At 42.2% G+C, this 14,594-nt stretch overlaps 1 protein-coding gene across 3 annotated transcripts in view; it reads left to right on the forward strand.

Moving 5' to 3' along the window:
• LOC126356297 (uncharacterized protein K02A2.6-like) overlaps positions 1-12,649 on the forward strand; it is a 32,390-nt gene extending 19,741 nt beyond the window's left edge. Inside the window, exons 1-2 of one of the 3 annotated variants that reach the window (XM_050007213.1) lie at positions 10,819-11,681; positions 11,811-12,593. In XM_050007213.1, the coding sequence (XP_049863170.1) occupies positions 10,958-11,681; positions 11,811-11,965 (879 nt within the window). In that variant the 5' untranslated portion in view covers positions 10,819-10,957 and the 3' untranslated portion in view covers positions 11,966-12,593. Of the gene's footprint in view, positions 1-10,818; positions 11,682-11,810 lie in introns of those variants that run through there. The other 2 variants (XM_050007233.1, XM_050007223.1) reach the window with 2 other exon arrangements.
• The last annotated feature ends 1,945 nt before the right edge of the window (positions 12,650-14,594 follow it).

The following is a 14,594-nucleotide window of genomic DNA, read 5'->3' on the forward strand; positions in this document are numbered from 1 at the left end:
CACTGACCAAATTGTTCAAAGTATTTGGACGATATTGTCATAGCAGGTCTTAAACCTGAAGAACACATTGCAAATTTGTGTGCTTTCTTTCGTGTGTTATCTGATGGAGGACTAAAGTGTAGACTGGACAAGTGTAATTTTTTTAAACCTGAGTTGCAGTATCTTGGTCATGTCATAAACAATCAAGGTGTACATCCTCTTCAGTCACCTTTGTTAGCCATACATGACCTGCTAGTTCCTCATAATGTCACAGAATTGCAGTCAATCTTAGGGAAAATGAACTATTATATTCAGTTCATACCAAATGCTTCACAAATCACAGCTCCATTGCATCACTTGTGTCACAGGAACGTCCCTTTTTTTTTGGACAGATGAGTGCCAAGAAGCTTTTCAAAAACTTAAAGATGCATTGCTCAGTGATCGATGCTTGGTTCAGTTTGATCCTGTCAAGCCAGTTGTGTTGCAAGTTGATGCTTCCTCTTACAAAATTGGTGCAGTGCTTTTGCGCAGATTTAGTGATAAAGACAGGCCTGCTGCTTTCACATCAGAAGTGTTGTCCAAAGCACAGTGTAACTATTCACAAATAGAGAATGAGGCATTGGTTATTGTGTATGGTGACACAAAATTCCACCACTATTTGCATGACAGAAAATTCTGCTTAGCAATGGATCACAAGCCATTGCAGTCCTTGTTTCATCTGATGAAACTGGTTCCTGTACAAACTGCCCAAAAATTGCAATGATGGGCTTTGTTGTTATCTTAATATCAGTATGAGATTGTGTATTTTTTATTTTTATTTATTTATTTAGTTGTCAAATTCCATAGGACCAAATTGAGGAGCAAATCTCCAAGGTCATGGAACATGTCAGTACATGAAATTACAACATAAACATAATAATAGTTAAAAATAAATTTTCATGAACTTTAAAAAAGACAGTTCATAAGTTTAAGTAAACGCTATCGGCAAATCAATAAAAATCAGCGTAATTTTTCAAGGAACTCCTCAACAGAATAGAAGGAATGGCCCTTGAGTAAACTCTTCAGTTTCAATTTGAAAGCGCGTGTATTACTGCTAAGATTTTTGAATTCGAGTGGCAGCTTATTGAAAATGGATGCAGCCGTAAGCTGCACACTTTTTTGCACAAGAGTTAAGGAAGTCCGATCCAAATGCAGGTTTGATTTCTGCTGAGTATTAACCAAGTGAAAGTTGCTTATTCTTGGGAATAAACTAATATCAGTAACAAGAAACGACAATAAGGAATATACATATTGAGAGGCCAATTCCAAAATACCCAGACTCGTGAACAGAGGTCAACAAGAGGTTCATGAACTAACACCATTTTGCACGAACTGCCCATTTCTGAGCCAAAAATATCCTTTTACAATGGGAAGAGTTACCCCAAAATATAATACCATATGACAATAGTGAATGAAAATAAGCAAAAGAGGACTAATTTTTGTGTCGAACGATCACTCACTTCAGATACAGTTTGAATAGCAAAAATGGCAGTATTAAGTCTTTGAACAAGACCTGAATGTGGGCTTTCCATGACAGCTTACTATCTATCTGAACACCTAGAAATTTGAACTGTTCAGTTTCACTATTCATATGCCCATTCTGTGAAATTAAAATGTCATGTTTTGTTGAATTGTGTGTTAGAAACTGTAAAAACTGAGTCTTACTGTGATTTAGTGTTAGTTTACTTTCTACAAGCCATGAACTGAGGTCATGTACTGCACTATTTGAAACCGAGCCAATGTTGCACACAACATCCTTTACTACCAAGCTAGTGTCATCAGCAAACAGAAATATTTCAGAGTTACCCCTAATACTAGAGGGCATATCATTTATATAAATAAGGAACAGGAGTGGCCCCAACACTGATCCCTGGGACACCTCCCAATTGACAGTACCCCACTCAGACCCCACATCACAGCCACTATCAACATTGTGAATAGTGACCTATTGCTGCCTGTTGCTGAAGTAAGAGGTGAACCAATTGTGAGCTACTCCCCATATTCCGTAATGGCCCAACTTCTGGAGCAATATTTTGTGATCAACACAATCAAATGCCTTAGTTAAATCAAAAAATATGCCAAGCGTTTGAAACTTTTTGTTTAACCCATCCAGTACTTCACAGAGAAAAGAGAATATAGCATTTTCAGTTGTTAAATGACTTCTAAAGCTGAACTGTACATTTGATAGCAAATTGTGTGATGATCAATGATCCTTACATAACAGCCTTTCCAATAACTTTTGCAAACACTGATGGCATAAAAATAGGTCTAAAATTATCTACATTATCCCTTCCTCCCTTTTTATAAATTGGCTTTATTTTTTTTATTTATTTTTTTATTTGGTCCTGTTGATTACATATTATACAGCCAGTGTACAAGTAATACAGGACAAGTCAATTGATGCCATTACAGTAGTACATTAACATTTATACATCACATTGCCCAGACATTGGTTTATTTTACAAGAACAATTACTTGCATGCAGTATTAAAGCGTGCATTATGCCAAAAACAGTTTAAGTGATTGTTTAAAATAGTATAATAAGTGACAGTGCATATTTTTATGCTACTGACATATATAAGGAAGTAAATTTTCTTCATGGCCATGGTTTGAATGAATACAAGTTTTAACTGCATTCCTTAAGAAGAGGTTTTAGTGAATGCTCAAGAGAGTGGGATACATGGGAGTTCACATTTTCTCATAATGAAACAGATAAATTTACATTTTATCACCACAATTTCAGTTAAACTACAAGTAACAGCATCAACACTTTATCTTTAAGGGAGTGCTTTTCTTAAGCAGTTTCCCCCACTCTTGTACATCATAACTCTAAGTATTCATTCATTTTATAGAAAGTTTGTTCAATGAGAAATAATTTTAGTTTCCTTTTGAAAACCTGTACATTATTTATTTCCTTTTTTATATTGATGGGGAGCTTATTGAAGACCTTTATACCTGACTCAGTAACTCCCCTATGTACTTTAGTGAGAGGTGCAGAGCCTTGATGAAAATTTTTTATGTGTCTTGTGTCATGGTTGTGGATGCCACAATTTTTCTGAAACAGTTCCCCGTTGTTGGCGACAAATAACATCAGTGAGTATATATACAAACCTGTGATCGTAAGTATCCTGAGAGATTTGAAGAGACCTCTGCAAGATGTCCCATTAGGGACCCCTCATATTAGTGTCTTTGCTCATTTTTTTATTCTGAATACTTTTTCAACATCTGCAGCATTTACTACTGAGTACATTAATCACTCAGGAAACTGACCATTCCTAAAGGAAAAATTACAAATATGGCTAAATACAGGGCTAACATGTGCAGCACAGTAGTTTATTATTCTGCTAGACACTCCATCATAACCATGAGAGTCCTTGGTCTTCAGTGATTTAATTATTGACTCGATCTCCCTCTTGTCTGTAACACAGAGAGTATTTCAGACATCCATCTCGGAAAGGCATTTGGTAAGAAAGTTATATGATTTCCTGAAGAAACTAAATTTTTATTTAATTCACCAGCAATGCTCAGAAAATGATTGTTAAATACTGTACATATATCTGATTTATCAGTAACAGAAATATTTTTACTGTGAACTGACTTTATATTGTCGACCTTGTGCTGATCACCAGACACTTCCTTCACAACAGACCATAAGGTTTTAATTTTATCCTGTGAATTAGCTGTTCTATTTGCATACCACATACTCTTTGCCTTCCTGATAACATTTTTAAGCACCTTAGAATACTGTTTGTAATGGACTACTTTAGCTTGATTGTGACTACTTCTAACATTTTGATATAATTCCCACTTTGTTCTACATGATATCCTTATCCCACTAGTCAGCCACCCGGGCTGCCCATTACTACTAGTACCCCATTTAGAATGTTCTAATAGAAAGCAACTCTCAAAGAGCATGAGAAATGTGTTAATGAAAGCATTGTATTAATCATCGATGTTATCAGCACTATAAACATCCTGCCACTCTTGTTCCTTGACAAGGTTTAAAAAACTCTCTATTGCTGTTGGATTAACTTTCCTATATAGTTTGTAGTTAAATATGACCTTGGTTTGAGTACAAAAGCCTTTTAGTGTTAAAATTTGTGCATCAAGGTCTGAAAGTCCATTCACGCTTTTATTAACAGGATGCCTATCTATTAATGAAGAATGATTAAAAATATTGTCTATGGTTGTGCTACTGTTCCCCTGCACCTTAGTTAGAAAAAACACAGTTTGCATCAGATCATATGAATTTAGGAGATCTACCAACATCCTTTTTCTTGCATCATCACATACAAACTTTATATTGAAGTCACCACATATAACTAGTTTCTGGTACTTCCTACAAAGTGAATCAAGAACCACCTCTAGCTTGAGCAGAAATGCTCTGAAGTCAGAGTTAGGGGACCTATAAACAACAGCAATAAGAAGTCTAGTTTCACTAAATTCAACTACCGCTGCACAACATTCAAATATCTGCTCAGTGCAGTGTCGAGATACATCTACAGACTCAAATGGAATACGGTTTTTTATGTACAGAGCCACTCCCCCACACCACAAGGAACTCCTTGAGAAACAGCCAGCTAATCTGTAGCCTGATAAAGGAAGCCTCTGAATTGTCAAGTTATTTTAGTGGTGTTCTGATATACCAATAATTTCATAGTCAACATCTATAAGTAGTTAACTAACTTTATCTCTAATACCTCTTATATTTTGTATCATCCAACAGCTCAACATGGTAATGTGGATACACTTTTACGTCTTCCAATTGGCCCTGATACAGACTATGACACTTCTGCTGCATCTTGTTGTCACATCGATGCTCACGATTCTGAATTGCTTCAATCCTTTCCTCTGAACTCGAGGAAAATTGCACAGGCCATGGAAGCTGATTCAGATTTTGAACATTTTGCTAAAATACATTAGCACATCTTGGCCTCGCTCATTGTATAGCATTAAGAACTCTGTATTGTGCTGATACTTTGCACGTCAGCATAGCCTCGCTATACAGCAAGGTGTGATTCTTGTTCAAAATGACAGTGAACAGCCACAGGTGTTGATCCCCAAAGCTTTGCAAAAAGAAGTGTTACAGTTACTTCATCAAAGACACTGGGGGATTGTTCCTATGAAACTGTTGATTGATTGATTGATTTTATCAGGGAAGCAAAAACAACTTTGGTCAAGCCTGCTGCTGCTGTGCCAAGACAGGGTTTACCGGTATTGTCCAGTATCATTCCCTGTGTCTCCAGTGAAGCCAACCAATGCCCTTGAACAGTGCCTGAATATTCTGTGTCTTTTAATCTCCAATTCCTTGCATTCGAAGATCAAGTGTGATGCAGTTTCCTCGCTAATACTACACATCCTACATTTAGGGTCTTCTTCTATTATCCCCATTGTATGTATGTGTTTTTTGAAATTCCGATGGCCTGTTAATAGTCCAACCATGACTTTCATTTCTTTCCTGTTCAAGCCGAAGATGGAGAGACTTCTTTTAGAACATGGCTTCGGCATCAATATCTTGCCATGTTTTTGCTTTTGGACCTTAGCCCAATATTCTGCATGCTGTCTCCTAGTCCAGTCTTGTAGTTTTATTTTGACCATCGCCTTGCTAATTGTCAGGACAGGTTCCAGTCCAGTAAATGGTGTCATCGTCCCTATCCTGGCCAACCTATCAGCTTACTCATTACCACTAATTCTGCCACAATGTTTGATCTTGTTGCAGAGGCTGCCAGAGCTTTCAGGGCTGCTTGGTTGTCTGAATAAATGAAAATGCTATGACCTCTGTAGCACCTCTGCAAATTCTCCTCCACACACAACCTGATAGGAGATATTTCTGCTTGAAGCACAGTGGCCATCTTCCCTAGAGAGTTTGCACTCTCCAGCCTTGGCTGCACCCTGCATACCCTGGCCCCAACACCTTGGTCTGTTTTTGAATGTCAGTGAACCAGACTATGTCCCCAGTATAGTGTCAAAATTTGTTCTTCCAGTTACTACATTGAAAGACTTGTTGAAGTAGCTGGTAGTTATTATATAGTTCTCTGGCATTTCCCCAAACATATCTATGTCTACCTCACTCAGTATTTTAGTGTGAGATCCTGGATACCCCAGTGAGTTCCAGTTTTTGCCAGTCTTTAACCTGTGTGCTCCAGCTGCTGCCTCTTTCTTTATTCATAGGTGTAATGGGGGCATGTCCAGCATGGTTTCCATCACAGGAAAGGGAGTGCTATTAATTCTGCCTTTAATGACAAAGCAGGTCAATCTCTGCACCTTAGCAAGCTCCTTAGCAGCTACCCGCTGTTCTACCTTTTTCCACCACACTATAGCCCCATAAATGATTATAGGTCTTACTTCTGTGGTGGATATCCAGTACATATTCTTGGGGTTTAAGCCCCAGTTTTTACCACAAGCTCTCCTGGTACTCATTAGAGGAACTTTCACCTTGGAACAAGTGCTCCTTACATGAAGGGTCCACAATAGTTTCTCATTTGGGATTACCCATAGATTCCCTTCACTGATAGAGTTCCATCGAGGAGCTTGAGATTCCAATATGTGTGTTGGATCTGCTTCCTCGTAAATAGTACTACAACAGTCTTCTTAGGTCTGAGCCCCTTAATCCTGTTTCCTGCACAAGTTTTGCACAATGTTCAATACTCCTTGTGCCATACCTCTGACTGTACTTGAAAATTTGCCTAGTATTACTATCTACATCTACATCCATACTCCGCAAGCCACCTGACGGTGTGTGGCAGAGGGTAGCTTGAGTACCTCTATCGGTTCTCCCATCTATTCCAGTCTCGTATTGCTCGTGGAAAAAAGGATTGTCGGTATGCTTCTGTGTGGGCTCTGATCTCTCTGATTTTATCCTCATGGTCTCTTCGCGAGATATACGTAGGAGGGAGCAATATACTGCTTGACTCTTCGGTGAAGGTATGTTCTCGAAACTTAAACAAAAGCCCGTACCGAGCTACTGAGCGTCTCTCCTGCAGAGTCTTCCACTGGAGTTTATCCATCAGCTCCGTAACACTTTTGCGATTACTAAATGATCTCGTAACGAAGCACGCTGCTCTCCGTTGGATCTTCTCTATCTCTTCTATCAACCCTATCTGGTACGGATCCCACACTACTGAGCAGTATTAGAGCAGTGGGCGAACAAGAGTACTGTAACCTACTTCCTTTGTTTTCGGATTGTATTTCCTTAGGATTCTTCCAATGAATCTCAGTCTGGCATCTGCTTTACCGACGATCATTCCATTTTAAATCACTCCTAATGAGTACTCCCAGATAATTTATGGAATTAACTGCTTCCAGTTGCTGACCTGCTATTTTGTAGCTAAATGATAAGGGATCTATCTTTCTATCTATTCGCAGCACATTACACTTGTCTACATTGAGATTCAATTGCCATTCCCAGCACCATGCGTCAATTCGCTGCAGATCCTCCTGCATTTCAGTACAATTTTCCATTGTTACAACCTCTCGATACACCGCAGCATCATCTGCAAAAAGCCTCAGTGAACTACTGATGGCAGGTCATTTATGTATATTGTGAATAGCAACAGTCCTATGACACTCCCCTGTGGCACACCTGAAATCACTCTTACTTCGGAAGACTTCTCTCCATTGAGAATGACATGCTGCGTTCTGTTATCTATGAACTGAAGATCATCTGCATATCCTCGGCAAAAGTATTGTGTAGAATTTAATTCTTCAATGAGTTCATTTACCACAAGGTTCCACAGTAGAAGGGACAGGACCCCTCTTTGTGGGAAGCCTCTGGTGGTATTGATTACCATTTTTTCTTGCATCGTAGTCACTTCTACCTTTCCACTGCTAAGCATGGCTCTAATCCACCTGAAAATGGTGGTCTCCAAGCCATACACCTCTGCTGCCTTAACCATGGATTTGAAGGTCGTGTTGCTAAAAGCCCCTTCAATGCCCAAGAAGATGCAGAGGGATTTCATGAAAGTGTAGTGCTTGCTCCGCCTTCCCAACAAGTTGATGCAGTGTAGTTTCACACAATTTTCCTGGTTGGTATGCATGTTGTCTTATGTGTAGAGGGGTCCTAGTTAACCTCCTCTGCCTAACATGCACATTGACCAGTTTTTCTAATGTTTTAAGAAGAAAGGAGGATAGACTGATTGGTCTCATATCCTTGGTCTTGGTATAATGAATTCTCCATGGCTTTGGAATGAAGACAACCTTCACTGCCCCCCAGATGTTGGGAATGATTCCTACTGCTAGGCTAAACCTACATAACCTGCATAGGAATCTTATTAAGTTCCGTCCTGCTTGTTGCAAGAGCACTGTAAAAACTCCATCTGGACCAGGTGTCTTGAATGGTTGGAATGTTCCCACCACCCATTGCATTTTACTATGGTCAACACATTCCCTGGCAGATTCCCATTTCTTCCTTTCAATACCTGAAAACCAATATCTCACAGGGATCTCGTCCTGGTCTATGTTGCCTGTCAGAGTACATTGAGGAAAACAAGTCTTGAGGCGTAGTTCCAGTGTTTCATGTGTTGTCCTAGTATACTCCCCATTCTCTTTCCTTAAAGTTCCTCCTGGGTTAGTTGATATACTAGTGAGGATTTTGTGAAGTCTGGCCTGAACAACCATACCCTCTATCTCCTCAATGAACAACTTCCAGGGCGCCTATTTTGCTTGCTTAATTGTAAGATTGTATTCGACAAGGGCCCCCTGATATTCTGCCCATTGTCTTTTCCTTCTCGCAAGGTTAAACAGTCTTTGTACGTTTTCTCTGTGATTCCAGGTTATTGTTCCACCAAGATACATTTGTATTTGTGCACTTCTTGGTGATTGAGCAGTTGTCATGGTATTAGGTCATGATGGCAGAGGTCACTACCTCTGCCACCTCCCCAAATGCTACTGGATTCCTTATCAAAGTACTGACTTCCGATAGGCTTGAGTCGAAGTCCCTCCTATATGCCTCAGAGTCCATTTTCCTGGGATTCCTATAGCACATGATCTGTTTAATGCCCATTTCAACCACAAACTTAATATACATTTGGTTTGATGAGGATGGCTCTAAAGCCACATGCCATTGTTTGACATAACTACCCATCAAAGTGGAACCGAAGATTATATCAATTACCTCTTCCCTTATATTCCTAAATGAAGGTTCCTTGTCCCTATTGAGGATCTCCAAGTTATTAGTTAAAAGAAATTGTAGAAGGTACTCACTTCCTGTTGGTGTCAGTGGTGCCCCACACAAAGTTATGAGCATTAGCATTGCATCCAACCAATAGTTGATCGCCCTATTGTGCACAGGTTCCATCAGTCTCCGAACCTCCGGAGGAGGAGGAGCACTGCTTGTAAGGAAGGTATGTCAAGGCCATTACAAACTCCCTCATGATACCTTTCTGATACTGCCGCATCCTGATGCTCTCTAAGCCCCTGTAACAAAAGTCCACCATCAGCTTGAAGGGAATTCAATTTTTTACATAAATGCACATTCTGGAGTTCCTTATATTTCTAGCATAAACCAGCTTATCTTCAGTGCCACCGAGGCCCGATACACCCTTTTTATAGAAATAGGGTTGAATCAGAGCCACAACCACTTCTTGTCTTCCCAGAAGACGACTCAGGGCAGCATTCTTTACTGTGTTGCAGATTTATCTGCAGCACATTCAGTCTCCAATCTTGCCACCATTGTCACTTCTGATGTCTTTGATTATCCTGATGGCAACCTGTGAGAACCCCAAGAATAGTCTCAGGTTCTGTTTCTATATTGCCCTCAGGGACTTCTATCTGACTTCCACTACAAGGGTTTGGTTGTTTGATGCAACCTTCCAGTTGATTACCTCCCAATCCTCTGTCAAGACTTTCGGGTTTTGGGATCCTATTTTCTCAATCAGAGTCTCTAGAGAGGTATCCTTAAAGTGTTTTGGCACCCAGATTAATATCTTTGCGTTCTTGAAGAGCTCAGCCACTATCTTTACCAGCAGCTCAGCATCTTCCCAAGGTGATATTATTGTCATCTTTTACTTAAGCCAGTCCACTGTAGCCACCCCCTCGCAGACAAAAGATAAGAGCACTGTGATCCAGATAGACACTCCTGAATTTGGGTCCTGAATCAGCATCCCCCCCCCTCCTCCCTCCGTCTTCTCAAAGAGAGCCATCTGCACTAGCTCCTCCTGCTGCGAGATGATCTTGACCAGTGGATAGCCTTATTGCATAAAAGCCATCCTAAAAACTGAGACTGCAGTGCTATAGGTCTGTTTCCCTATTTCTTGCCTTGGCTTTTTCTGGATATGCTTATCCTGAGAAGTGGGAGTCTTACATTCCTCCCTTGTTCTCTTAATGCCTGCCCTCAATGTAGAAGAGGTTTGTATGCCCAATTTGCCCTGGGACAGTCTTTTGAAGCCACACTTTTCCTTCCTTTAGCTTTTGTTCTCTAGGAAGTTTCATCCTCTGAGCCCGAGACAAGTCTTTGATCTTAATCTGGTCCAACTTCTTAGTAACCATTCCCACTTCTTGAACAGATATGTACCCCAGTTCAGCTGAGGGGATGTTTTCTATTGGTTCCAGTCCCAATGTTTGGGTGTCTCAGCTCTCAACTTGCCACTCAGTACTGCTATTTTCTCTCATGTGCAGTTTCATCCTATGAATGTTGGGGATCTAATCAGTCCACAGCACAGAACCCCACATGGTGCAAGTCTAATTACTCAGGAAGTCACCCAGTATCCCTGAGGCTCCATTCATGACACATCTTCCCACATGCCACACAACCCTCAGCACAAATCGCGTCACACCTTGTGTAGGGTATTGAGGAGTTGGGAAAGGACAAGGAGTGGATGTGGAATGACAGGTCATTGTGGGACACACTTAGTCTGTTCCATTGGCCAAGACCTTACCCACCATAGGTTCACACAGCCAGTATAGCCCTCTGCTGCATGCAAACACAAGCATCACCACCCGCATGGACAATGCTACTTCAAGGTGGTACCCTCGGAGAGGGGGACACTGTACTTGGCAGGATACAGTAACACAAATAGAACATATGACATCACAGTGTCATACATGTGCGGGAAATCAGTCCACCAGAAAATTCTCTGCTTGGCCTAAGTCACTATCATCATGGCAACATGTGCACACAGACTTTGCGGGTCCTTTTCGGAACATTCGTTGGTTGATTGTGGTAGACTCTTATAGCAAGTTTCCTATTGCTGTGCCAATGAACTCGGCAATGTCACATAGCACAGTTCAGGCATTGTTCTCTATTTTTTGTCTCGAAGATTTGCCTGAAGCCATAGTGTCAGACAATGGCCCTCAATTCACGTCAAATAAATCTGAAACATTCTGTGAATGCAATGGCATACAGCATCTAACTAGTGCACCATTCCATTCCCAGACAAATGGCAAAGTGGAACGTTTTGTCAGAACCTTCAAGCAGCAGATGGCCAAATGTTGCATCACACCCACCAGGGATCAAGCATTGCAACTGCTTCTCATCTCCTATCATTCTCATCCACAAGATGGACCATCGCTGGCAGAATTGCTTCACGGCTGCCACCATTGGACGTTGTTCCACCTGCTTCAACCTCCTCAGCATCTGGCACTGAAGGAAGGCCTCAAGTATCCCTTCGCGCTGCACGATATTGTGTTTTTCTGGGTTTTTAGCAGCAGCAGACGGTGGGTGAAAGGTGAGATCCTTCGTTGACTTGGTGTATGCCTGTATCTTATTTCAGGCCCAGATGGATTGTTGCATGGACATCACCATCAAATCCGCCACTACCATGTCCATGGTAACCCTTTTGTATCTCTTCCCCCAGATTCACGGATCCTGAGGACAGCGCAGCCACAGCAACCACCAGAGGGTGTCATCATCACACAGCACGATGACCCCATGGAGGTGGAGCCTTCACCTCCTCTGCCTCCTCTCATCCTTGCGATGGAGCTGGACCCATCATCCTACCGATGGAGCTGAACCCACCCACGCTGTAGCAGCCGACACCTTCTACATCTTGGTATAGGCCTCAGGAAGTCAATGCGTGTTTTGCATGGACATTTCCACCACATCAAAGGATGGATGGCGGGGTATGCCCAGTAGTCTGATGTCCCCTGTAGCCACAGCTTCCGGTCCATCAGAGCATCCACACTTCTCCCCCCCCCCCCCCCTCATTGTCATGCTCCATATACAATCATGGCCCATTGCTTTGGGGGGGAGGGGATGTTATGGCATGAAGTGAGTGCCAGCGCACCACTTGGAAACAACAGAGAAGAGAAGGCCGTGAGAAGAGATCAACCAATCACAAGCTGACCAACCTCCCTCCAGGATGACAATGCGACAGTAGCGGCCCCTAAGTGAAGACGGCATAAGCATCCGACTGGTGGCAGCCCACTTCGATAGCAGCTTCAACATTAGCCACTTCGTTAGCCGATGCATCGTAGCCTCTTCATGACAGACTTTTGTTAGAAGTGGTCACTAGGACCAGGAGTGTTACTTGTGCTTGTCTGTTCTGAAGAAGACAGACTATTTTGTATGTCGCCTTTTGCTTGCGACACATCTGTGTAATTGCACTTGTTGTGATCATGTATAAAGAACTACAAGAATTCCCAGATCAGAGTTAAGTATTTTTACTTGTCTTGTTGTAATAAAACTCATTAATACGAGTTGTTTGATTGTTTGTCTAGCAAACTGAGTATGCAGGATTTCTAGACACAATACAACCAATGACTTTGTCACTATGTTAAGAGACAACTTACAGGAACAACACCTTGAAGAAGCACAATTAAGAGTCAAATTAAATTATATTGTGCCAGGAAGCAACAGTAACACTCAGAAACTTGCCCCATAGCACATCGTTGTGTACAGGGCATTGGTCTGAGTAAGTGACACTAATCACTCACCATACACAGGAGATGTTGACTTGCAGACAACTATAACAAAAAGAGGCTAAACATGTGAACTTTCAGCCAAAATGTCTTCTTCTGAAGCAGACAAAACACACACACACACAAGTATGACTCACAAACACATGACGACTATCTCTGGACACTGAGCTGCGCGTGATGTGGCAAACAATCTGGGTGATGGGGGTAAAGAGGATGCTGGAGGGGGGGGCGGGGAGACAGATAGCAGGGTAGAAGTGGGGGATCAAGTACCGCTTGCAGGAGCATGCAGGGATGTAGTGGGGACATGGTAGGGCAGCTAGGTTGCAGTTGGGAGATTAGGCGGTAGGGAGAGGGGATGAGTGGGAGAGGAGAGAAGTAGATGAGGGGAAAAAAGTCGTGGGTGCTTTGGCTGAATAGAAGTCTGTGTAATGCTGGGGTGAGACTAAGGGATGGGTTAGGTCATTGAAGGACAGGGGCAAAGGTTGAGGACATGGGGGTTACAGGTATGTAGAATATATTGCAGGGAGAGTTCCCACCTGCACAATTCAGAAAAGATGGTGTTGGTAGGAAGGGTCCAGATGGCAGGCTGTGAAGCAGTTACTGAAGTGAAGAATGTTGTGCTGGGCAGCATGCTCAGCAACTGGGTGATCCAGCTGTCTCTTGGCCACAGTTTGTCAGTGGCCATTCAGGTTATTGACTGTCATACCCACGTAAAATGCAGCACAGTGGTTGTGGCTTAGCTTGTAGATCGCATGATTCCTTTCACAGGTAGCCCTGACTTCTATGGGATGGGTAATGTTTGTGCCTGGACTGGAGTAGGTGGTGGTGGTGGTGGTGGGAGGATGTATGGGACAGGTTTTGTGTGGTGTCACCGCCAGACACCACACTTGCTTGGTGGTAGCCTTTAAATTGGCCGCAGTCCGGTAGTATATGTAAGACCCGCGTGCCGCCACTATCAGTGATTGCAGACCGAGCGCCGCCACACAGCAGGTTTTGAGAGACTTCCTAGCACTCGCCCCAGTTGTACAGCCAACTTTGCTAGCGATGGTTCACTGACTTCTACGCTCTCATTTGCCGAGACGATAGTTAGCATAGCCTTCAGCTACGTCATTTGCTATGACCTAGCAAGGCGCCATTATTAGTACTATTGATATTGTGAAATATGTAACGACAAGAGTGACGTTCTTCATTAATGGATTAAAGTTAAGTATTCCACCAGCTACGTACATTTTTCTCAATTCTAATTCCCTTGTCATGTTCCAGACCTCACGCCAACCTGCGTGAGCTGAGACGTGTGCATTTCGGCCTCCCTTAGTAATACGGTGTTGGCCTCCTGCCAACCACAAAATTTTGCATCTAGGTCTATTACATGGACATGAGCTCCGAGCCAAGGGATAGGGAGCAATGGTAGAGTAGGGATAGACAAGGTTCTGTATGCAGTGAAATACCACTGTGGAGGGGGTGGGAAGGATAGGGGTAGGATATTCCTCATTTCAGGGACAATGAGAGGTACTTGAAACCCTGAAGGAGAATGTGACAGGCTTGCTCCAATCCTGGGTTGTACTGAGTCATGAGAGGAATGTTCCCTTGTGACAAGATGATGGGACTTTGTGATGTGTTGTGTGACGAGAGATGAGGCACAGAAGATCTGTTTCTGTACAATGCTGGGAGTGGAATTTCGTTCTGTGAAGGCCTCAGTGAGCCCCTTGGTATATTTGGAG

The sequence above is a fragment of the Schistocerca gregaria genome, chromosome 1 (genome assembly GCF_023897955.1).
Source record: "Schistocerca gregaria isolate iqSchGreg1 chromosome 1, iqSchGreg1.2, whole genome shotgun sequence".
NCBI classification, from domain to species: domain Eukaryota; kingdom Metazoa; phylum Arthropoda; class Insecta; order Orthoptera; family Acrididae; genus Schistocerca; species Schistocerca gregaria.